The sequence below is a fragment of the Misgurnus anguillicaudatus genome, chromosome 2 (genome assembly GCF_027580225.2).
Source record: "Misgurnus anguillicaudatus chromosome 2, ASM2758022v2, whole genome shotgun sequence".
Classification (NCBI taxonomy): Eukaryota; Metazoa; Chordata; class Actinopteri; order Cypriniformes; family Cobitidae; genus Misgurnus; species Misgurnus anguillicaudatus.
This window is the reverse complement of record NC_073338.2, coordinates 47,926,515-47,950,554: the sequence shown is the minus strand read 5'-3', so window position 1 is coordinate 47,950,554 and position 24,040 is coordinate 47,926,515. Positions and strand designations below refer to the sequence as shown.

Below are 24,040 nucleotides of genomic sequence, written 5' to 3'. Positions count from 1 at the left end.
TTAGGGTTTAGTTACTCTTTACATGAATCGAATTCAAACGCAATAATAAAACGTAAAACGTAAGTAGCCTAAAATCTTTGACGTTATGTGGACTTGTCCATTTGTATAATTCTAAATTTCAAAAGTTCAATAAAAATAAACGTAAGCTATGGAGTGAATAAAAATAAGGGAACTGAGAATTGGAATTTAACATTTGGCCATTTTTATATTTTTAAATTTATTTTAAAAGTAAATACATTTTAAAGCGTTAAAAATTAGCCCTCCATATATTTCAATGCGAGGAAATATATTCACGTCGTATTGGAAGAAAAACTTTGTTTATGTTACAAGCCTTTTATAAAGGTTCAAATTAAATATATTTTCAACTTCAAAAATATACTTTATAAAATTAACTTGTATTTAGCATATATTTAAAATATATTTAGGCAAAAAATACACGTTTGCCATATGAAATGTAAAATTCAATATGTATTTGCCTTCCCTTGAAATACATTTTGAAATATATGTTAATATAAAGTTTAAAAAAACAAAAAAAAACTTAAAAAAAAAAGTTTAAAAAACGAAATATATTTCCAAATGTAAAAAATATATTCAATTGAGCACTAATTCTACAAAATGTAGCATAATTTTAAAATATATTTTTGGCCAGATTTTTTTTTTTTGCTGTATGGTGACAAGTAGCCTATTTCGTAAGTACTCCCCCTCATCTCCTAACCCTGTTGATCATTTACAAAACAGACAGCTTTTGCTTTGTGGACTTACCTATCAGATAAATCTCAAAGCTAGAAACAGTTATTTCAGCTATGTGTGGATTTGTGTTTTCTCTCTGTACATTTGGAGGTTTTATTTTATGTTTAAGTCATTGTGTTTCAGGCAGATTTACAGATGACGTACTACACAACAGGTAACAGGAAATTTACTCCATTGGTCTTCTCGTGTTTTACATTTCAGTTAATACATCAATATTTGATCTATTAAGGGCTAATTCTTCAAGACATATGAGAAGTGTTGGAAGACCGGCTCCTATTGACTGTAAACTCAAGAGCTGGTCAGCATGGTCACCATGTAACTCTTGTACAGAGAGGATGGTAAACATTTTAATTATAGAACTCAGGCGATGTATTTTTCACCTTTTATGCCTTAAATGTCATTCTGATAGGGCTACAATACTTAATGTTCAAAACTTTAACTTTTTTTTACATCCTAGACATTTAATTTCTATGCAATTATTTAATAATAATATCTTAGTTAAAAGTATTTTGTAGTTTCGTTTCCAGTACTTGGAGCGTCCCTCTCAGTTTGGGGGTCAGCAGTGTGTTCACAGTCAGTGGGATAAGAGGAAATGTCCAGAAGAGGGAGACTGTCAACCTCAGGACCACTGTGGAGAAATGTTCGCTTGTGGGCCCAGTGGTAAACATTTTTGCCTGCCTTTGCATCTATGTTTTCCTTATCATATTTTAAATGGGGTGTGCGTGTGTTCTCATAGGACGTTGTATTGGACAGCAGCTTCGCTGTAATGGTGAGACTGAATGTCTATCAGAGGAAGATGAATCTGACTGTACTGTCATCAATACAAGAGAAACCAAATGTAAAGAAACCGACATGATGCTCATACCAGGAGCTGAGAAAGGCACTCAAGGGTATGATGATAACTAAAAAAATACACGTCATATATTTCTTTAAGTCATAGAACTGGTTTATTGGAGATATACACTCACCTAAAGGATTATTAGGAACACCATACTAATACTGTTTGACCACCTTTCGCCTTCAAAGCTGTTTTAATTCTACATGGCATTGATTCAACAAGGTGCTGAAACATGTCGGATTTGTGGAGATTTGTGGGATGAACATCCAGGGCACGAAGCTCCCATTCCACCACATCTAAAAGATGCTCTATTGGGTTGAGATCTGGTGACTGTGGGGGCCATTTTAGTACAGTGAACTCATTGTCATGTTCAAGAAACCAATTTGAAATGTTTCGAGTTTTGTGACATGGTGCATTATCCTGCTGGAAGTAGCCATCAGAGGATGAGTACATAGTGGTCATAAAGGGATGGACGTGGTCAGAAACAATGCTCAGATAGGCCATGGCATTTAAACAATGCGCAATTGGCACTAAGGGGCCTAAAGTGTGCCAAGAAAACATCCCCCACACCATTACGCACCACCACCAGCCTGCACAATGTTCTTATTCTGTTTACGCCAAATTCTGACTCTACCATCTGAATGTCTCAACAGAAATCGAGACTCATCAGACCAGGCAACATTTTCCAGTCTTTAACTGTCCAATTTTGGTGAGCTCATGCAAATTGTAGCCTCTTTTTCCTATTTGTAGTGGAGATGAGTGGTACCCGGTGAGGTCTTCTGCTGTTGTAGCCCATTCGCCTCAAGGTTGTGCGTGTTGTGGCTTCACAAATGCTTTGCTGCATACCTCGGTTGTAACGAGTGGTTATTTCAGTTAAAGTTGCTCTTCTATCAGCTTGAATCAGTCGGTCCATTCTCCTCTGACTTCTAGCATCAACAAGGCATTTTCGCCCACAGGACTGTTCCTAATAATCCTTTAGGTGAGGGTACAACGACCCCAGCAAGAAAAAGGGAAATTTTATGAGATGTGTTTAAGATATGTTTGGTGTCCCCAGAGTGTATATAATTTATTATAGCATGTTAAAATTGCCACTTTATAGGTGTGAGCAAAAATATGCCGTTTTTGGATTTGTCCCTTTAAATGCTAATGAGCTCAAGAAATGCAAACACTGATCGCCATAATGGTGGTTTGTTGAAATTGAAACTCAGTTTTCTCTTTCTCTCTCTCTCTCTCTCTGTACTAAATGCAGTGCCGGGATGGGATAGTGCAGATTAAGGGGCGATATTATTATAATAAGATCCCCTTTTGACATCACAAGAGTAGCCGAAATTTAATTATCTATTTTTTCTTGCAGAGAATGGTTTACCAAAACGAAGTAACTGAGTTGATCTTTTTCACATTTTATAGATTGATAGAAGCACTGGGGATCCAATTATAGCATTTAAATATGGAAAAAGTCCATGTAAAGTCCAAAATTAAATGTGTTCTTAGTTTGTCACACCACAAAAAATTTGAATGATGAAAAAACGTCAAAGTAAATAAAATGAGTTGGTAGAAAAGGATTCTCTGCTCTTAAATGCTGGGGGCGTGTCCATTGTTGGCGCTAAAACCACGCCCACTTTGTGAAAAATCTGCAGTCTCTCTCAACTTTCTTATACCGATACAACCTATACGAATGCTCGTGATTGTGTTAGGGGCGGTTTTAGCCCTGCCCCAAATAATCTTAAACTCAGAAATGTAAAAAAAACATTATTTCTGATGTAAAGTTGGGCATTTTAACATGGGCTGTCTCTAGTGGCCAGTCGGTAATTTGCAGTTTAAGTCACTTCTGTATGCTTCACCAGAGAGATCGGATTGCCCCTTGGATTTCACAGACTGGATCACAAATATGTACTGGGTGATAGGTTAAAACTAATTGCAAAAATGGCTTGGAAGATTACTTTTGGTGACTGCTGTGTTTCATTAGAAAATTATAACCAAAACTAAAGTACAGTATGTGTTATCAACCCCAAACACTTTCTTTAATCTCAACAGATATAATGCCTTATCGGATACTTTTATGAATCCCGTTCTTGACCCCAAATACTATGGAGGCATTTGTGAATACATCTATAACGGAGAGTGGCGCAAACTTACCTACGATCCCTTCTGTGAACACCTCGGTTATGATGATGATGAAAAGTATTACCGGAAACCTTACAACTTCCTCTCCTATCAGTTTATGGTGGGTTATGTTTAGTCTATATGTGACCCTGGACAACAAAACCAGTCATGAGTTGCACGATGTGTAGCAATAGCCAACAATACATTGTTTTGTCAAAAAATTTTATGCCAAAAATCATTAGGATATTAAGTAAAGATCCATGAAGAAATTTCCTACCGTAAATATATCAAAATTGTATGACTTGTCGGTAATATGTGTTGCTAAGGACATCATTTGTACATATTTTTTTTCAATATTTAGATTTTTTTTGCACACTCAGATTGCAGATTTTCAAATAGTTGTATCTCACCAAATATCATAACAAACCATACATCAATGGAAAGCTTATTTATTCAGCAATTAGGTTAAAAAAAATGACCCTTACAGTGATGATTTTAGAAAATGAACATTTCCTATGAAAACCTCATGTTTTATTTTACACATTACTAAAAACATATGATCCAGTTTGGTTTTGCATCAGATTTACCGTGTGGTTCTGTTCTTGCTAGGCACAAGCATCTACTGAGGAAAGTACAGATTATTACGAGGATGCTGTTAGTTTTCTCAAAGCAATTAGGACAGAATCATCTTCGAACGTTGGAGTTTCAGTTGGAATCTATCATGTGGAAGCTGGTGTTAATATGGGCCACGAACAAACTTTTTTAAAAAACATATCACAATACAACAATAAGGTAAAGTAATACGTTATGACTAATGTATGTTCATGCAATGAATAACTTGATGTGTCTTTTGCATTTTTTACTTTTTAAATTTATGCATTTTGTTTCTTTAAAGTGACTTACACTGCATTACAATATCAGAAATCTAAGAAGAAAGCATGTTATGGATGATAATATAATTAATGACCACATTTTTGGCTGACTCTCGTTTTATTTTTTAACTTGGCAGCTTTCTTCTATCCAGTGCCAATATGACAAGAAATGCATAATAAAATAAATGTCCTCCAAGTTAATCTTCAGGTCTTAATCTGCATGTTGCATCTTTAGGAGGTGGGTTTCATCCGGTTGTTGTCAAGAGTGCAGACAGCACAGTTTAAGATGAGGAGCAAAGACCTGATGCTGGATGAAGAGATGCTGTGGGCTCTGACCGAACTTCCTGACGAGTACCACTTCTCCGCTTATTCCCAATTCTTTAATGAATACGGCACACACTACGTCACAGAGGGAACCATGGGTGGAGTCCTGGATTATGTTGTGATTGTAAACAAGGATACCATGAGAGAAAGAGGTTAGTACACCTTTCAGACGGAGACTTAAAACGCACAAATTGAAAGTGAGTCGAAAGTGACCACAACACTTTAGGTCCACAATATCTTCAAATTTCTAATATTCAGCTTCAGCTTGATGACTGTTGTTGCGTCTGTTTATTAATACGTATGTTTCTTTTATCACATTTTGTTCACTGTCAGAATTAACAGGGAAAGAGTTTGGTATCTGCATTGGTGGCTCTTTGGGCTTGTCTGTGACTGAGGAGATCAGTGCCAAATTGACAGTGAAAGGAAGACATTGTAAAAAAGACGGAGAAGTGAATGAATGTATGTATAGTCCTTTGGTGGTTGATATGTTTTATCTGTCTTTTACTGATTTTACACTTCTTTAAACTTTAACCTTTTTTAACAGTTAATAGGAAATCCGACAAAGTTATTGAGGATGTCATTAGCTTTGTGAAAGGAGGACATACGGGCCCCAGCAGTGCAAACTTGGTCATCAGGGATGGCAAAAGTTACAAGAATTGGGGAAAGAGTCTTAAATACAACCCGGCATTGATTGATTTTGAGGTGCCTTATCGTCATTCATGTAGTCATTTCATATTGTTACTGTATTTTACATGTCTTGTACTATTAACAGAATCAACCAGGTGCACGGGAGATGTTTTAAGTTGGGGTGCTGTGTGTATGGCCGTAACTGGCTATGCTGTCGCCCAGGTCCGGACCACTTTAAATCTTTAATATCCTCTTCAAATTAAGCTAAAAGTCTTTCATAATAATTAACTTGTACTTTTGGATCGCTGCAAAAGAAAGAGTTTTAGTGAGGGCATGGGTGCAGCCTCGGCAACTATACTTTATATGGTAGATACTATTTGCACCACAGAATTTTTATATTCTTCTTCCTTTTTAATGAAAAAGCTTTTTGATTTGTGATAAAAACGGGAAATGAGTCAATTCAAAACAGGGATATCATGTCGAAAGCCAATTGTATGAACCACATGCGCCACTAAAGAATTCTGCCTGTCATGTTGCGTTTACACCAGCTGCGGTAGAGGCGGCAAAAACGCGATATTTGCGCGTAATTGGACGCTTGAACATTTGAGTTCACTCGCTTCATTCAACGTGAAATTCTAGTCATTTGAGAAATTCACGCGGAAATTTGCATCATGGGAGGGGCTTCTGCAACTTACCGCATGAACCGTGCCACAGGATAATAATTCGCGTGTAATCCCGTCTTTGCATTGACTTAACATGTAAATCACCCGCGCTTGCCGCCTCTACTGCGGCTGGTGTAAACGCAGCATTAACTCTTTCGCCACCATTGACGAGATAACTCGTCAATTAAGAGAAAACGCTTACCTGCCAATGACGAGAATTTCCGGCTTTCCACAATACCGCTATTATCCACCGGGTGGCGCACTTCCACAACTTATACAACCCGGAAGTAGCGCCTCACGTGAAAGAGAAAGAACTTCGTGTATGTTTTAAAGATCGATCTGCATCTGATCTCTATCAAAAGTCCGTCACAAAAAGGAATTATCTCAGTTTTTTGCTCAAAATTTGGTGTTTTTGAAGAAACCTACCCATATTTAAGAGGTGATAAAAGGAAACTAATGAAGGTAGGATGAACATTTTTTTTGTTTGAAAGCAGAGGGTCTGTTCTTTCATTTGATATATTGTTTGTTTATATATTTAAAGAACAACATTTTCTGGAAGGCATTACATTTTTGTGAAAATAATGAAAAATGCTGGCGCTGGCTGACAACTTTTTTTTAAAAAACGCTGGCGGGGAAAGTGTTAAGCTACTCAATGGGCAGATCTGGGATAAATAGCGTTTGCCAACAAGGGATGTGGCACTCGACAAGACACTCCGAATGAATAGGCTAAATATAAAAGAAGCAAAATTGGGGGGGCTGCAGCACCCCAGCACCCCTACTTTGCACACCCCTGGAGTCAGCTTTTAAAGCAGTGTTGCTGATGGTATAGTACAAATTCTAAAGAATGAAGGTGCTAAAAAGTTTCTTAACAGTGATACCATAAAAGAAAAAATGTGGTTTTCCCAACAAACCTTTTTTTTTAACATTTCATTGCCTCTTTCGTTTACAAAGAACCTCTTGTGAAATAGGAAGGTTAAAGGTTCTTACAGGAAAGTGTTTTTTCTATGCCATCATTAAAAATCTTAAAGGCGGGGTGCATGATTTTTGAAAAACACTTTGGAAAAAGGAAGTCGGGTCGAGTATCGAAACACACTTGCAGCCAATCAGCAGTAAGGGGGGTGTCTACTAACCAACATCATTACCTGGGTTGCGTATGTGTGGGGCGGGTCTATCAAAAGAAGGTCTAGATTCTATTGGGGTAGGGGCGTGTTTGTTTAAGGTGATTTCAAATATAAACATTGGCTTTCAGAGATCATGCACCCCGCCTTTAAAGAATGTAATTAAAATATCCCTCAAATCAGTGGTTCTCAAACTTTTTCGGCGTGTGGCCCCATTTGTGTATGGTACATCACTTCTTGGCACCCCAAAGAAAATTTATGACATAAAACACTCAAATACTTAAAATTTGAATTAAGCAAAACATATCAAATTATACAATGTAGTGCAGTTAGTTTTAATGTAAAAAATGTATTTTATAAAATGTCATAAAACTGGGGGCCCAGTTTGATAACCACTGCCCTAAATTGTTTAATGATCATTATGGTTTTGTCGTAGATTCTCCCAATATACGAGTTGGTGCGCTTTAGCACGGCAGCTGAGCAGCTGCGTCCAAAGATGCCCCATCTTAAGATGGCATGGGAAGAGTACATGCAGATATTCAACACGTGTCACTGTGCCCCTTGCATGTACAATGGAGTTCCTGTGCTCACCAGGGCGGACTGCAGCTGTTTATGTAAAAGTGGATACAGTGGAGATGCTTGCGAAGTGACTCAAAGAGAAGGTTTTCTACTTTACAAACTAGAACATGTACCACATTTAGAAGTAGTCAAAGTTAATTTTGGGAGCGATAGTATACTAACTTTACGTCTTTTATCAACATTCAAAGGATGTAATAAGTGGACATATATTTGAGATGCTTGTCAATACAATCTTTAAATAGGACTTTGGAAACGATCATTTTTTTCCTTCTGGCAGGTCCTACAGATGGATCCTGGAGCTGCTGGAGCAGCTGGTCTTCCTGCACATCTGGAAAAAAGACGCGGAAGCGGGAATGTAACAACCCTGCACCAAACGGTGGTTTACCTTGTCAAGGAAACAAGGTTCAGATAAAGAGTTGCTAAGTGCCATACAGCATCTTTTCTTACTTTACACTATAATTCTGTCTGCATAAATATTGACTATTGACGTTGTTCATTTTGTTTTACACACAAATGTTAATAAGTGCGCATTTAAGAATGTATGTGCAGTAATAAAGGTGAAACTCATGTCAGCACAGGGTGTCAAAAGTTTACTATTGCGAGAAATAACGGTCATCCATCCAAAATTGTTTATCTGCATAATTTATTCATGCTGCAGTGCATGCTGGGATGAGTTGGATGAGTTTTGTACTATGCTAATACCCAGCATGCACTGCGACATGAAGCTTGTCATTTGAGTGTCAATATGTTGATTCTTAATGTCTGTGTATTTTAATTACGTTCTTAGGTACAAAGGTATAAAAGTTGTCACTGGGATGGTACCTTTTCAAAAAGTGCAGTTTTCAGCCTAACTGTGGGTTCACACCAGACGCGTTTGAGGCATCAAATTCACGTCTACCGCCAGTAGTTGGACAAGCGAACATTTTGAGTGTACTCGCTTCATTCCGCGTGAAAGCCGCGTGTTAAATTCTAGTTATTGAGACATTCACGCGGAAATTCACGTCATGGGAGGGGCTTCTGCGACTCCACTCGCTTCCTGTAATCACGTTCCTACTAGAGCAAGCTCCTGATTGGTTAACGCGGTGTGTTTTTGCGCCAAAATTCAGATTTTTCAACTTGCGCTTTTCCTGCGGCAACTACTATATGTGCGAATGGGATGGAATCGCGTCTACCGTGCCTTGGTAAAACACCTTATTCGCGCCGCGAGACCTCCAGACGCACGCCAACGCGTCTTTACATTGACTTAACATTGAAATCACTCATGCTTGATGCCTCAGCGGCTGGTGTGAAGTGAAAGCAGCATAAAAGGTGACTGTTGGTACCTCAAAAGTGAACATTGATACCTTGGAGGTACATATTGGTACCTTAAATACCCAAATGTTTCATATTAGGACTTTTTTTAAAGGTACCATCCCAGTGACTTCTGAGTGTTTTTTTTATTTATGTGCGTAAAAATGTTTCAGAATATCTGATTTCCACAACAATGCTGAATTCCAAGCTGTAGTATAAAAAAAAAACACAGTAAAACATCACCTATATATAAACAGACACTAAATACTGAATAAGATCAAGGCGGTTCACATTTTGCGTCTAAATCCGCGCGGAAAACGTGAACGTCTGTTGCATCTTGTCACATGACCTGCGGTGCGCTTGCGGCCTTCTAGAAAGTTGAAATGTTTTTAACTCGATGCGGTGCGGACGCAGCTGGAAAAAACAAGAGCTTTGCACTGCGTGCGCGTCGCGACCATGTGCTTGCGCTTCCATTATGAGGGTGCATACAGCGCGCCTACATTTGAAATAACGAACCTGAGCGCGCAAAATACGTGAAATGTTAATCGCCCCTAAGATCAGTAAACTAGTGACAATAATTGCAGAGATTGTCTGTGATCACAGTCCCGTGCGAATCTGCAATGTATGTGACGCCATGTATGTTGCCAAACACCGAGGTCCAGCATCTCTGTGATTTGGCCAGGATTTGGTGGGGTCGTATCTAATTTTTCAAGGCTTTTGTTACCTGTGCTCCTTTATTATTTAGTTTTTCTGTGTTTCTTTTGCACTGCAGCTGAGAAGCACACATAGAGAGAGACACATTCCTCTACTTTTTATGGCTTTCATTGAGAAACTTGAGGGCTTTATTATTATATTTTTGATTTTAAAAGTCTAAACGTCTCTCTCCTCATCCATGTTTGATGATTAATATGAAAAATGTGCAGAACTGTCATTATTTGAGAAGTTTGGGCGGAGCTGCACCATCGCAGAACCGTTTCTAAAATAGAATCCACTGAAGCTCGAAGCAACGGCTTTGCAACGCGGCTGATTAGGACAAAAACTGTGTTGCTTGTCTAGCGCATCTAGTTTGCCGCTTGAACATTTTGAATGCATTCGTGCGTAAAAAGCAAGTGTTTGAAGCAAAATTGACGCGCGACTGAGACGAAATCCGCTTTTTGTGGGAGGGGCAAGGAGCGACTCTGGGCAGGCCTGCTGCCACAGCAGCAAGAAGGCTCCTGATTGGTCAATGCAGCAAGAATTGATGCCAAAGTTCAAATTTTTCAACTCGGGCATCAGGCGCAAATTTGCATTATTCATGTCGCGAGACTTCCAGACGCACGTAAACGCATGTTTACATTGACTTAACATTCGCGCCAGACGCACTGTTCGTGTTTGGTGTGAACGCAACATAACACAAAGCCTCAACATCATATCTAGGAGATAATTCAGTAAATTGAAATAAAATCACAGGCTTTGCTTATCCCGTGCGAACCGGCCACAAAAAACTCAAGATGTAAGGAGTTAATTTCTAATCACACGAGTTCCCCAGATAATACTAATCCCATGCGAATAGTATTTAAGGCTACAATATTATAACATAATTACAATCATCAGAGAGCCAATATCATCTGAGGGTTAACTAAAGCTAGGTCCACACCAAAAGATTCTTGAATCTGATAAGACTTTCAAAATGTAAGAGACCACAAACATGATGAACAAAATCTACGATTAACCAGTTTTGTTAGTGTGTGCATTGCCGCTAGCGCTAGGTGGTCATTACAGCACACCACAAATCTTTAAATTCCCTCCATCAACAACGCAAGTCTCGACGGAGAACACAGGAAATTTTGCGATGTCTCTCCTATTCTACGATTAACCAGTTTTGTTAGTGTGTGCATTGCCGCTAGCACTAGGTGGTCATTACAGTATACCATAAACCTTTAAATTCCCTCCATCAACAACGCAAGTCTTGACGGAGAACACAGGAAATCTTGCGATGTCTCTCTTGGTCAGACATGACTTCACATTAAACAAACATGACGGCTATAAAGAAACGTCATTAATACTGTGGACTGCTTTTACGTCGCTGATGTCCATCTCACTTTAGACTCACTTTTTTTCTCACTTTGGATGGTGCCTGCTGCACCATGACTGCGGTTGTTATGGTTTTGTCTTTCATCAGCTCACTTTCTGATTGGGTATCATTTTGTTTTACGTGACATCACAAGGGGAGCCAAATTCAAATGAGCTATTTTTTCACATATTTGTTACTAAGTTGACCTTTTCACATTTTCTAGGATGATAGAAGCACTGGGGACCCAATTATAGCACATAAACATGGAAAAAGTCAGATTTTCATGATAGACAACATACAAAATGCCGAATTAAAGACATTACTGGAGCTCTGTGTTTGTGTGTATGTGGGTTGGTATATATGGTTTACGGGGGTGAATAGTGTATAATGACATGTTTATTGTGCTATAAACAAGGTTCACAGGGACATAGGAAGTGTCTCTGTAAACTAAAAATCTTTAAAAACCTAATAAATGTTATTTTATCATAGATTAAAGGACAAGTTCGGTATTTTGCACTTGGGGCCCTGTTTTCGGATTGTTTATGATGAAATAGAACGGTTTTGACTGAAATTTCGTCATATGCGGCTGCCCCGAGAATTTTCTGGTGTTTGTGTTTCACCTCACACCTCTACAATGGGTTTAATGGTGCACTGGAACAATCCTTCCTAAAATGCATTAAACTTTTGTTTTCAAAGACGTGAAACTCACCGAGTGGTCAGGGGTGTTCACTGATATGCTCACACAAAAATCGCTGCAAAATACGCATTCCAACAGGTGTTTTAGCGTTCGTTGTTAACTTGTGGACCTATTTTTCCAAACGCCTCACACCCGTATATTCTTCCGCTTAGAGCTTGAATAAGAGACACTCCAGCCCAGGTGGTGGCGCTAATCCGCCATTGCCAATTGCAAGAATAGAAACAAAGTTCCCGGCGGCAGAGTAATACCGTACCTCACAGCACAACTAATACAAGTCAATGGAGTTGGCAAAAACTACGATAAAACCTGTTGGAATGCGAATTTTGCAGCGATTTTTATGTGAGCATATCAGTGAACATCCCTGACCACTCGGCGAGTTTCACGTCTTTGAAAACGAAAGTTTAATGCATTTTAGGAAGGATTGTTCCAGTGCACCATTAAACCCATTGTAGAGGTGTGAGGTGATACACAAACACCAGAAAATTCTCGGGGCAGCCGCATATGTCGAAATTTCAGTCAAAACCGTTCTATTTCATCATAAACAATCTGAAAACAGGGCTTTAAGTGTAAAATACTGAACTTGTCCTTTAAAGACTGCTAACAGGTTTTTGTGATGGTTTTGGTTGGGGACTGGGATATGTACAATAGAAAATGCAATATGCCAAATTTGTGTGTTTTTTAATTATGTTTCACATGTTTTATTGTATTGAACAATATAAAAGATCCACAATAAAGAGTATTTAATAATGTATAACTGTCTGATTTTATTTAACTAATGTCTTATTAAAACAAAGTCCATTGGTTGAGAAACTGGTCCTTCAGATGCAATCGGCAGATTCGTCTTGAGGTCCTTGACACGTCATCCCACCATTCTGCGGGGTCGGATTGCTACACTGGCGGCTCCGGCTCTGAGTTTTACCTGTACAGGTGGACCATGAAGACCAGCAACTCCAACTGCCATCGATTACTGATGCTGGATGTGTAATAAAACAAGCAAAATGCCCATAACTTAGAAAGAGCAACATTATATTGGATTCAAGATCAGAAACATCAAATCCAAGAGCAACTTATTTGACACCAACTTGAAAAATATGCATAAGGTGTCGATGCATAGTGAGGGGGACCCTTATTAACCATATGAATTTCATAGACATATGAAAGCTAGTAAAACAACAGTAATATTGCTATCGGTCATACCTGTTCTCTGGGTAATCTCACACCTTACTCCTTTGAAACCAGGTGGACAAATACACACACACCTTGTGCCTAATGACAAAATACAATTTTAAACAAAAAAGTTATCGTACTTGACTTAGATTTAGGCAGAATTGAAGAGTAACATACTGTACATTCAGTCCGTAAATAAGTTGTTTTACAATGTGGTGACTAAAAAAACGTATTCTTTGAAAATATAAAACAATAATGTTTCACTGAGAGTGTGATCATCTGACTGATTTTACCTTTGAGGACGGCAATGCCGTTATTGAGACAGGGCGAGCAGCGGCAGGAGCTGATTTCTCTCATGTACTCATCTAAAGCTCTTCTCAAGTTCTTCTTCAGAATGTTAGCGCTCGAGAAGTCTCGCGCCGACACCAGCTCGTACAGCGGTTCCAGCTGTTCAATATTGTTAGAACATAATATCATTACTGCATTTTATCAGTTTGCAAACTTAGAAAATGTTAATAATTTCAGTCTGTTCTTTACCCAAGACAATGCTTCAGAGGACTAGGTATATATATTGTAAAAAAATCAAAGTTGAATAAACTAAAAAAATGACTTCATTTGGTTACACCTGATATTTAAATGTTTTATTAGTTTCAATTACAATTACATTGCTCTAAACCTGTATGAGGTTTTTTATTTTGTTGAACAAAAAAAGATATTTTGATAAATGATGGTAAGCACACAGCTGATTGTAATCAAACTTGAGTTTCAAAGGACTATAAACAATCCCAAACAAGGCATAAGGGTCTTATCTAGTGAAATGATTGTCATTTTTGACAATAAAAATAAAAAATATGCACTCGATTGTCATTTTTGACAATAAAAATGAAAAATATGCACTTTTAAACCACAACTTTTCATCTAGGTCCGGTCCAGCGCGACCTAACGTAAATGCGTAGTGACGTAGGGAGGTCACGTGTTACATATATGAAATGCACATTTGCGGACCATTTAAAAAAATAAACTGACACAAAGACATTAATTAGTATCAGTTGACATACAACAACGTAGGAACGGTCCTCTTTCAACACACTTGTAAACACTGGGGCGGAGTTTCGTGTTCGTCATCTGTGACCTCTTGACGTGATAAGGTATTATGTGAGGTCACGCTGGCTCGTCACAGGACCGGAGGAACATGAGAAGTTGTGGTTCAAAAGTGCATATTTTTTATTTTTTATTGCCAAAAATGAAAATGGTTTCGCTAGACAAGACCCTTATGCCTCATTTGGGATTGTTTATAGTCCTTTGAAACTCCGTTGAAAAAAACTGTTAAGTGTTGAGTTAAGTATTAAGTGTTGGGCTCTATTAAAGTCCATTAAAATGAGAAAAATCCTGGAATGTTTTCCTAAAAAAATATATATATATATATTCTCGATTGAACAAAGAATGACATCAACATTTTGGATGACATGGTGGTGAGTAAATTATCTGGATTTAATAATGGACTATTCCTTTAAGTGAATAATTTTAGTTGAAAATATTTAAATATTTTAGGTTTTCCAATTGAAGTGAGAAAATTTAAGTTTATAAAAATCCATTTTGGGTTATGAATTGAAGTAAGTTTTTGAAGAAGGGACAGCTTTCAATTTTTACAATGTAGTGCACAAGAGGTATCAACTACTGTACTTTACATATTGTGCATATTTGACACTTCAGTTTATAACACCAATTATTATTAAGGCAATCCTTTAAGCAACCTCAAATTCATTTTGTTTATGTAACTTTTCTTGTAATGGTCCAACTACAGTCTTAAATACGTCACTGTTTAAGTAACTAACTGTCACGGTAGGAAATCCTCTGTTTCCTCCGTGTCATGTGTGTGTGTGTTTGTTTGTTCACTCACCTCTGCCATGTGCTCGTTTGATTAAGTGTTGTCACCTGTGTATGATTGCCTTGCTCCAGCTGGTCCTCATTACCCATCAGCTACATATACTCACTCAGTTCTCTTCCTGTTGTCAGATCCACATTTCATGTTCCAGCAGTACCTTTTGGATTATCGTCTCCCGTCTTCGTGTGCAGTGATCATTGTTCGTGTTTGTCGTCTCCGTGTGAGTGTTGGGTCCGTTCCTGGTTTCGTCCATTGGCCATCATCACACTCTTCATCGACTTCACGCTTCATCACTGTTCAGCCACCGTAGACCTTCGATCACCATCGCCAACATCCTGGACTCTGTCACATGTTCTATTGTTTATCTGTCTTTACCATCATTTACAATAAATCTGTGTTGATCGCCTGCGCTTGCTTCCTCCACTTTATTGTGTCGTTACAGTTGGATCTGACCATCATGGAAGCAGCAGGCGATCGCTCCCCATCTTATCTGGAGGAATTTTTACAACGCACAGTGGGTCGTATGGATCGTCAAGAGAAAGCAATAGATGAGATGGGTCGAGCTTTCCAAGCGATGGTGACGAAGGTTTCCGAGCTCGCCCTCCAGGCTCAACAACATCATCCATCGCCGCCCACTGCGCCCTCCACGCCTACCACACCGCCGGTCACCACTGGGGGTTCTCCCCAGTTCGAGCCACGCCTCCCCATTCCTGAGAAGTATGCGGGTGAGCCAAAGTTTTGTCGATCATTTCTTTCTCATTGTTCTCTGCACTTCGCCTTGCAGCCCCGTACATTCACCACCGAGGAGATGAAGGTGGCGTTCGTTCTCTCCCTACTCACGGGGAGGGCTGCCCTCTGGGGGACGGCGGTGTGGGAGAACCAAGATCGCTGCTGTGCTTCGTTCCACACCCTTTCGGAGGAGATGAGACGGGTCTTCGATCGCTCCGTCGCCGGGAGGGAGGCGGCCAGGCTTCTAGCGGACCTACGGCAGGAGGATAGGTCCGTATCTGATTATTCCATAGAGTTCCGCACCCTGGCGGCGGAGTGTAAGTGGAACGAAGAGGCGCAGTGGGATCATTTCCTGCATGGGTTGGCTGACCGCATCCAACAGGAGATTCGAGCCGTGGACCTTCCCTCTTCACTCAACGGTTTAATCGATCTCACTATCCGGATTGACAACCGGCTAGATCAAGCAGCCAGACGGAGGGGGAAGACCACTCGCACCACCAGTCCAGAGGTTCAGCATCGACGGCCAGAGGTTGCGGTCAGCCCACCTGGAGATCTGGAACCCATGCAGGTGGGGCGAGCTCGGCTCTCCCGGGAGGAGAGGATCAGGCGGAGATCCCTTGGACTGTGTTTTTACTGTGGCAGCCCAGAACATCACATCCAGCGCTGCCCAGTAAAAGATCAAGCCCGATAGTAAATCTGAGGCTACTATCGGGTGGGATCTCTGCCAGGAAGACCTCATCAACATCAACACTCCGTCCGGTGAGACTACGGTGGTCCACACATACCCTGGATCAGCACGCTTTGGTGGATTCTGGGGCCGAGGGTAGTTTCATGGATTTCAACTTCGCACGCAAGATCAAGATTCCTCTCACCTCCCTCAAACACCCCATTGCACCTTTTGCACTTGATGGACACAAGCTTCCAGTCATCACTCAGACCACCATTCCTGTTTCACTCATCACATCTGGTAATCATACGGAGAACATTTCATTCCTCATCACAGACTCACCTCAGACTCCCATTGTTCTCGGTCACACTTGGCTCCATCAACACAACCCCAGGATTGATTGGCGTCTCGGATCTGTGGTTAGCTGGAGCGAGGAGTGTCATTTGTCTTGTCTTTTGTCTGCTGGTGTTAATGTTTCTGAGTCTGTGTTTCAGGGGGAAGCAGTGGATTTGACTAACGTGCCCGCGGAGTACCACGACCTGAAGGAGGTGTTCAGTAAGTCGCGAGCTGATTCTCTTCCTCCTCATCGTCCCTATGACTGTGCGATAGAGTTATTGCCAGGTACCTCTCCGCCTAAGGGCAAGTTATATTCCTTGTCTATTCCAAAGAAGGCGGCTCATTTCATTCCCTTGCCCAAATTGCCATCAGCCAAGGAAACAGCGGTAACTGTCATTGACCACGTCTTCCGTATACATGGCCTTCCGACAGACGTGGTTTCTGACAGGGGTCCCCAATTTGTGTCCAAATTTTGGCGAGAATTTTGTAAATTGTTAGGGGCGACTGTTAGTCTTTCGTCCGGGTTCCATCCCCAGAGCAATGGTCAAACCGAGCGAGCCAATCAGGATGTCGAAAGGGCTTTGCGATGTTTGGCTTCCAACAATCCTTCGTCCTGGTGTCAACAACTCTCAATTGTGGAGTACGCACACAATTCTCTGCCAGTGTCATCTACGGGCATGTCTCCATTTAAGTGTAGTTTAGGGTACCAACCACCTAATTTTGTCAGTATTGAATCCGAGGTGTCGGTCCCCTCTGCAAACGCACTAGTCCAGAGGTGTCACCGCACCTGGACCAGAGCTCGTAGAGCTCTGCTCCAGGCAAGGTCGCGCACCAAGGCTAAGGCCGATCGCCACCGGTCGAAGCCTCCCCGATACGTCGTCGGTCAAAGAGTGTGGCTTTCAACCCAGAACATTCCGATGCGTTCCGTTTCGAATAAGTTGGCTCCCAAATTTATTGGCCCGTTTTCTGTTACCAAAATCATTAATCCGGTAACAGTGCGTCTTAGCCTTCCACCGGCGTACAGGAGGGTGCATCCCGTCTTTCATGTGTCCAAAATTAAACCGGTGATTTTTTTCCCGTCTTAATCCGCCTGCCCCGGTTCCCCCACCGCCTCGTATCGTTAATGGGGAAACCACATATTTGGTTAATCGTATTCTGGACTCTAGACGGAGGGGACGCAGTTTTCAGTACTTGGTGGATTGGGAAGGTTACGGTCCGGAGGAGAGAAGGTGGGTTCCTGCTCGGGATATACTGGATCACCGCCTTATTGATGATTACAATCTTCAGGTAAAGCAGGCTGGGAATGCCAAGGGGCGTTCCTAGGGGAGGGGGTACTGTCACGGTAGGAAATCCTCTGTTTCCTCCGTGTCATGTGTTTGTTTGTTCACTCACCTCTGCCATGTGCTCGTTTGATTAAGTGTTGTCACCTGTGTATGATTGCCTCGCTCCAGCTGGTCCTCATTACCCATCAGCTACATATACTCACTCAGTTCTCTTCCTGTTGTCAGATCCACATTTCATGTTCCAGCAGTACCTTTTGGATTATCGTCTCCCGTCTTCGTGTGCAGTGATCATTGTTCGTGTTTGTCGTCTCCGTGTGAGTGTTGGGTCCGTTCCTGGTTTCGTCCATTGGCCATCATCACACTCTTCACCGACTTCACGCTTCATCACTCTTCAGCCACCGTAGACCTTCGTTCACCATCGCCAACATCCTGGACTCTGTCACATGTTCTATTGTTTATCTGTCTTTACCATCATTTACAATAAATCTGTGTTGATCGCCTGCGCTTGCTTCCTCCACTTTATTGTGTCGTTACAGTTGGATCTGACCATCATGGAAGCAGCAGGCGATCGCTCCCCATCTTATCTGGAGGAATTTTTACAACGCACAGTGGGTCGTATGGATCGTCAAGAGAAAGCAATAGATGAGATGGGTCGAGCTTTCCAAGCGATGGTGACGAAGGTTTCCGAGCTCGCCCTCCAGGCTCAACAACATCATCCATCGCCGCCCACTGCGCCCTCCACGCCTACCACACCGCCGGTCACCACTGGGGGTTCTCCCCAGTTCGAGCCACGCCTCCCCATTCCTGAGAAGTATGCGGGTGAGCCAAAGTTTTGTCGATCATTTCTTTCTCATTGTTCTCTGCACTTCGCCTTGCAGCCCCGTACATTCACCACCGAGGAGATGAAGGTGGCGTTCGTTCTCTCCCTACTCACGGGGAGGGCTGCCCTCTGGGGGACGGCGGTGTGGGAGAACCAAGATCGCTGCTGTGCTTCGTTCCACACCCTTTCGGAGGAGATGAGACGGGTCTTCGATCGCTCCGTCGCCGGGAGGGAGGCGGCCAGGCTTCTAGCGGACCTACGGCAGGAGGATAGGTCCGTATCTGATTATTCCATAGAGTTCCGCACCCTGGCGGCGGAGTGTAAGTGGAACGAAGAGGCGCAGTGGGATCATTTCCTGCATGGGTTGGCTGACCGCATCCAACAGGAGATTCGAGCCGTGGAACTTCCCTCTTCACTCAACGGTTTAATCGATCTCACTATCCGGATTGACAACCGGCTAGATCAAGCAGCCAGACGGAGGGGGAAGACCACTCGCACCACCAGTCCAGAGGTTCAGCATCGACGGCCAGAGGTTGCGGTCAGCCCACCTGGAGATCTGGAACCCATGCAGGTGGGGCGAGCTCGGCTCTCCCGGGAGGAGAGGATCAGGCGGAGATCCCTTGGACTGTGTTTTTACTGTGGCAGCCCAGAACATCACATCCAGCGCTGCCCAGTAAAAGATCAAGCCCGATAGTAAATCTGAGGCTACTATCGGGTGGGATCTCTGCCAGGAAGACCTCATCAACATCAACACTCCTTCCGGTGAGACTACGGTGGTCCACACATACACTGGATCAGCACGCTTTGGTGGATTCTGGGGCCGAGGGTAGTTTCATGGATTTCAACTTCGCACGCAAGATCAAGATTCCTCTCACCTCCCTCAAACACCCCATTGCACCTTTTGCACTTGATGGACACAAGCTTCCAGTCATCACTCAGACCACCATTCCTGTTTCACTCATCACATCTGGTAATCATACGGAGAACATTTCATTCCTCATCACAGACTCACCTCAGACTCCCATTGTTCTCGGTCACACTTGGCTCCATCAACACAACCCCAGGATTGATTGGCGTCTCGGATCTGTGGTTAGCTGGAGCGAGGAGTGTCATTTGTCTTGTCTTTTGTCTGCTGGTGTTAATGTTTCTGAGTCTGTGTTTCAGGGGGAAGCAGTGGATTTGACTAACGTGCCCGCGGAGTACCACGACCTGAAGGAGGTGTTCAGTAAGTCGCGAGCTGATTCTCTTCCTCCTCATCGTCCCTATGACTGTGCGATAGAGTTATTGCCAGGTACCTCTCCGCCTAAGGGCAAGTTATATTCCTTGTCTATTCCAAAGAAGGCGGCTCATTTCATTCCCTTGCCCAAATTGCCATCAGCCAAGGAAACAGCGGTAACTGTCATTGACCACGTCTTCCGTATACATGGCCTTCCGACAGACGTGGTTTCTGACAGGGGTCCCCAATTTGTGTCCAAATTTTGGCGAGAATTTTGTAAATTGTTAGGGGCGACTGTTAGTCTTTCGTCCGGGTTCCATCCCCAGAGCAATGGTCAAACCGAGCGAGCCAATCAGGATGTCGAAAGGGCTTTGCGATGTTTGGCTTCCAACAATCCTTCGTCCTGGTGTCAACAACTCTCAATTGTGGAGTACGCACACAATTCTCTGCCAGTGTCATCTACGGGCATGTCTCCATTTAAGTGTAGTTTAGGGTACCAACCACCTAATTTTGTCAGTATTGAATCCGAGGTGTCGGTCCCCTCTGCAAACGCACTAGTCCAGAGGTGTCACCGCACCTGGACCAGAGCTCGTAGAGCTCTGCTCCAGGCAAGGTCGCGCACCAAGGCTAAGGCGATCGCCACCGGTCGAAGCCTCCCCGATACGTCGTCGGTCAAAGAGTGTGGCTTTCAACCCAGAACATTCCGATGCGTTCCGTTTCGAATAAGTTGGCTCCCAAATTTATTGGCCCGTTTTCTGTTACCAAAATCATTAATCCGGTAACAGTGCGTCTTAGCCTTCCACCGGCGTACAGGAGGGTGCATCCCGTCTTTCATGTGTCCAAAATTAAACCGGTGATTTTTTTCCCGTCTTAATCCGCCTGCCCCGGTTCCCCCACCGCCTCGTATCGTTAATGGGGAAACCACATATTCGGTTAATCGTATTCTGGACTCTAGACGGAGGGGACGCAGTTTTCAGTACTTGGTGGATTGGGAAGGTTACGGTCCGGAGGAGAGAAGGTGGGTTCCTGCTCGGGACATACTGGATCACCGCCTTATTGATGATTACAATCTTCAGGTAAAGCAGGCTGGGAACGCCAAGGGGCGTTCCTAGGGGAGGGGGTACTGTCACGGTAGGAAATCCTCTGTTTCCTCCGTGTCATGTGTTTGTTTGTTCACTCACCTCTGCCATGTGCTCGTTTGATTAAGTGTTGTCACCTGTGTATGATTGCCTCGCTCCAGCTGGTCCTCATTACCCATCAGCTACATATACTCACTCAGTTCTCTTCCTGTTGTCAGATCCACATTTCATGTTCCAGCAGTACCTTTTGGATTATCGTCTCCCGTCTTCGTGTGCAGTGATCATTGTTCGTGTTTGTCGTCTCCGTGTGAGTGTTGGGTCCGTTCCTGGTTTCGTCCATTGGCCATCATCACACTCTTCACCGACTTCACGCTTCATCACTCTTCAGCCACCGTAGACCTTCGTTCACCATCGCCAACATCCTGGACTCTGTCACATGTTCTATTGTTTATCTGTCTTTACCATCATTTACAATAAATCTGTGTTGATCGCCTGCGCTTGCTTCCTCCACTTTATTGTGTCGTTACACTAACCCATAGTGAGCAGGATATCGTTTCAATAAACATTCAAATTAATCATTTTATAAATAATCATAGTAAGTTAAGTTTACCTTCCGATTGATAAAATCAGGACTGTAGAAGACGGCATCGCCCCACAGCTGCATGTCGTCTGGTGTTGGCAGTTGTTTGGCAGCCAGACGTGAGACTGTCTCACTGTCCCCTCCTCTCACCACAATTATAACATCTTCCACCATTTTACTGGTTTTAGTGGAATCTAAAACAGCACAGCGAGAAGCAGTATGTTTATCAAACTGAACAGAAAATTTACACGAGTAACATTAAGAGTAAACCTATCAAGAGTTAAACTTTTGTTAAAAACTACTACTGTATAAGAAAATCCCAAACATATTTGTTGTGCTTTGTATTTTAAATCTTGGTTAATTTCTTATGTCATTTCCCTTGTAGTTCATAAGCATGGTGATTGTAGTCACCCTAATTATTTCCAGGTATGTCTATATCCTTGATTGTCTTGTGTATAAATGCCCCCATGTTTCCCATTGTCATTGGTTTAGCTTGGTAGGTGTGGTTCATGCCATGCCATGCCATGCCAAGCAATGCCACACAATGCCATGCCATGCAATATTTCTATTTTTATGTTTTGGAAATGCCACAAGTAAACATATGAATGAATTATTTATAAGTATTACATGGCACTCCATAAGCCTTGATTCTGATTGGTCAGTCATGTCATTCCAAAATGAATAATGGTAACACAATCTAATACTGTAGTAATTTGAACAATTCGACCAATTCGTATGGATTTGTATGATCTCATTTAACGTGTTGGGGAAAGTTACTTTTAAAAGTAATGCATTACAATATTAAGTTACTGTGCCAAAAAAGTAACTAATTGCGTTACTTAGTTACTTTTCATGGAAAGTAATGCTTACGTTACTTTTAAGTTACTTTTGTGTTACTTGACGGAGGCTTGATCTCTTTCAGGCCTTGCAGGTGTTTTTATGATCGCAAAAATGTCAAGCTCTGGCCTGCCATCGCCGTTTCTGACTCAAACTGTTCCCGCTCGGGTGCACAGAGTGCGTAATTCATGTTCAGTTTAATTCAGTACATTGTTTTATTTTTAAAGGAATAGTCTACCCTTTTGCCATTTTAAACTATGTAATTACCTCAACTTAGACGAATTAATACATATCTATCTTTTTTCAATGCGTGCACTGTACAGCGCGTCGTGAATGTGTTAGCATTTAGCCTAGACCCATTCATTCCTATGGTACCAAACAGGGAAGCCACCAAACAATTCTGTGTTTTCCCTATTTAAAGACTGTTACATGAGGAGTTATTGTGCAAAAAAAAAAACTTTTTTGGTACCATAGGAATGAATGGGGCTAGGCTAAATGCTAACACATTCACGACGCGCTGTACAGTGCACGCATTGAAAAAAGATAGATATGTATTAATTCGTCTAAGTTGAGGTAATTACATAGTTTAATATGGCAAAAGGGTAGACTATTCCTTTAAATTGAATTAATTAAACTGAAAAGTAACTCGCATTACTTTTCTAAAAAAAGTAACTCAAATATTAAAGGTGCAGTGTGTAATTTTTTAGAAGAATCTCTTTACAGAAATGCAAAATAATATACAAAACTATAGGATCAGGGGTGTATAAAGACCTTTCTTTATAAACCGTTATGTTTTTATTACCTTAAAATAAGCTGTTTTTATCTACATACACCGAGGGTCCCCTTACATGGAAGTCGCCATTTTGTGCTGCCATGTTTCTACAGAAGCCCTTAACGGACAAACTTTTTTATTAAGTTATCTCCGACAATGAAATGTTTGTCCCGTGGCGGCTACCGTAGCTTCTCTATGTGTTTCAAAAGTGAGGGGTGAGCAGTGGACTAAGCCATTAGTTGCAATGCGCAACCTCACCACTAGATGTCACAAAAATTACATTTATAAAGTAGTGCGTTACTTTACTTGTTACTTCAGAAAAGTAATATTATTACGTAATGCACGTTACTTGTAATGCATTACCCCCAACACTGCTCATTTATACGATTTGCTCTCATCCCTGTGATGCTGGGGTTGGGGCTTAATTTTTTTTCGGTAAACGTAAATTTTTGTATGATTTACATCATTGGCCACCTTCATTAAATTCCTTCAGGGAAATTTATGCAAAAACAATTGAACACGTAAAAGTGTGATTTCGGCTTACCTCCCAACTCTTTCAGTAGGCCACTACAGCCACCAGCCGAGACTCCTGCACTCACATACACTCCCTGAATGTTCGCACCGACTTTCATAGCAACATCCACACAGGTTTTGGCATCATTGAGCGTGTAGCCTTTAAATCAAGACAACACCAGTTTTCAGTAGAAACTCAAACAATTTATTTTCAATAAACCTTCTTAGTTGAACTTCTTAATG

At 41.7% G+C, this 24,040-nt stretch overlaps 1 protein-coding gene and 1 pseudogene across 2 annotated transcripts; one reads left to right on the top strand and one right to left on the bottom strand.

The window, feature by feature from the left end:
* Positions 1-725: 725 nt before the first annotated feature.
* Positions 726-8,445, top strand: LOC129443138 (complement component C8 alpha chain). 2 transcript variants are annotated; one of them, XM_073856919.1, is made up of 12 exons: positions 726-904; positions 980-1,088; positions 1,266-1,410; positions 1,487-1,640; positions 3,623-3,812; positions 4,301-4,483; positions 4,799-5,039; positions 5,221-5,346; positions 5,432-5,589; positions 7,731-7,956; positions 8,151-8,298; positions 8,372-8,445. In XM_073856919.1, exons 1-11 carry the CDS (start codon positions 804-806, stop codon positions 8,294-8,296), a joined length of 1,779 nt encoding a protein of 592 aa, XP_073713020.1. In that variant the 5' UTR covers positions 726-803; the 3' UTR covers positions 8,297-8,298; positions 8,372-8,445. The 2 variants fall into 2 exon arrangements, with proteins under 2 accessions (XP_073713020.1, XP_055059541.2); XM_055203566.2 differs by having other exon boundaries at positions 8,151-8,445.
* A 4,134-nt stretch (positions 8,446-12,579) lies between these two features.
* Positions 12,580-24,040, bottom strand: part of LOC141350994 (uncharacterized) — an 86,361-nt pseudogene continuing 74,900 nt past the window's right edge.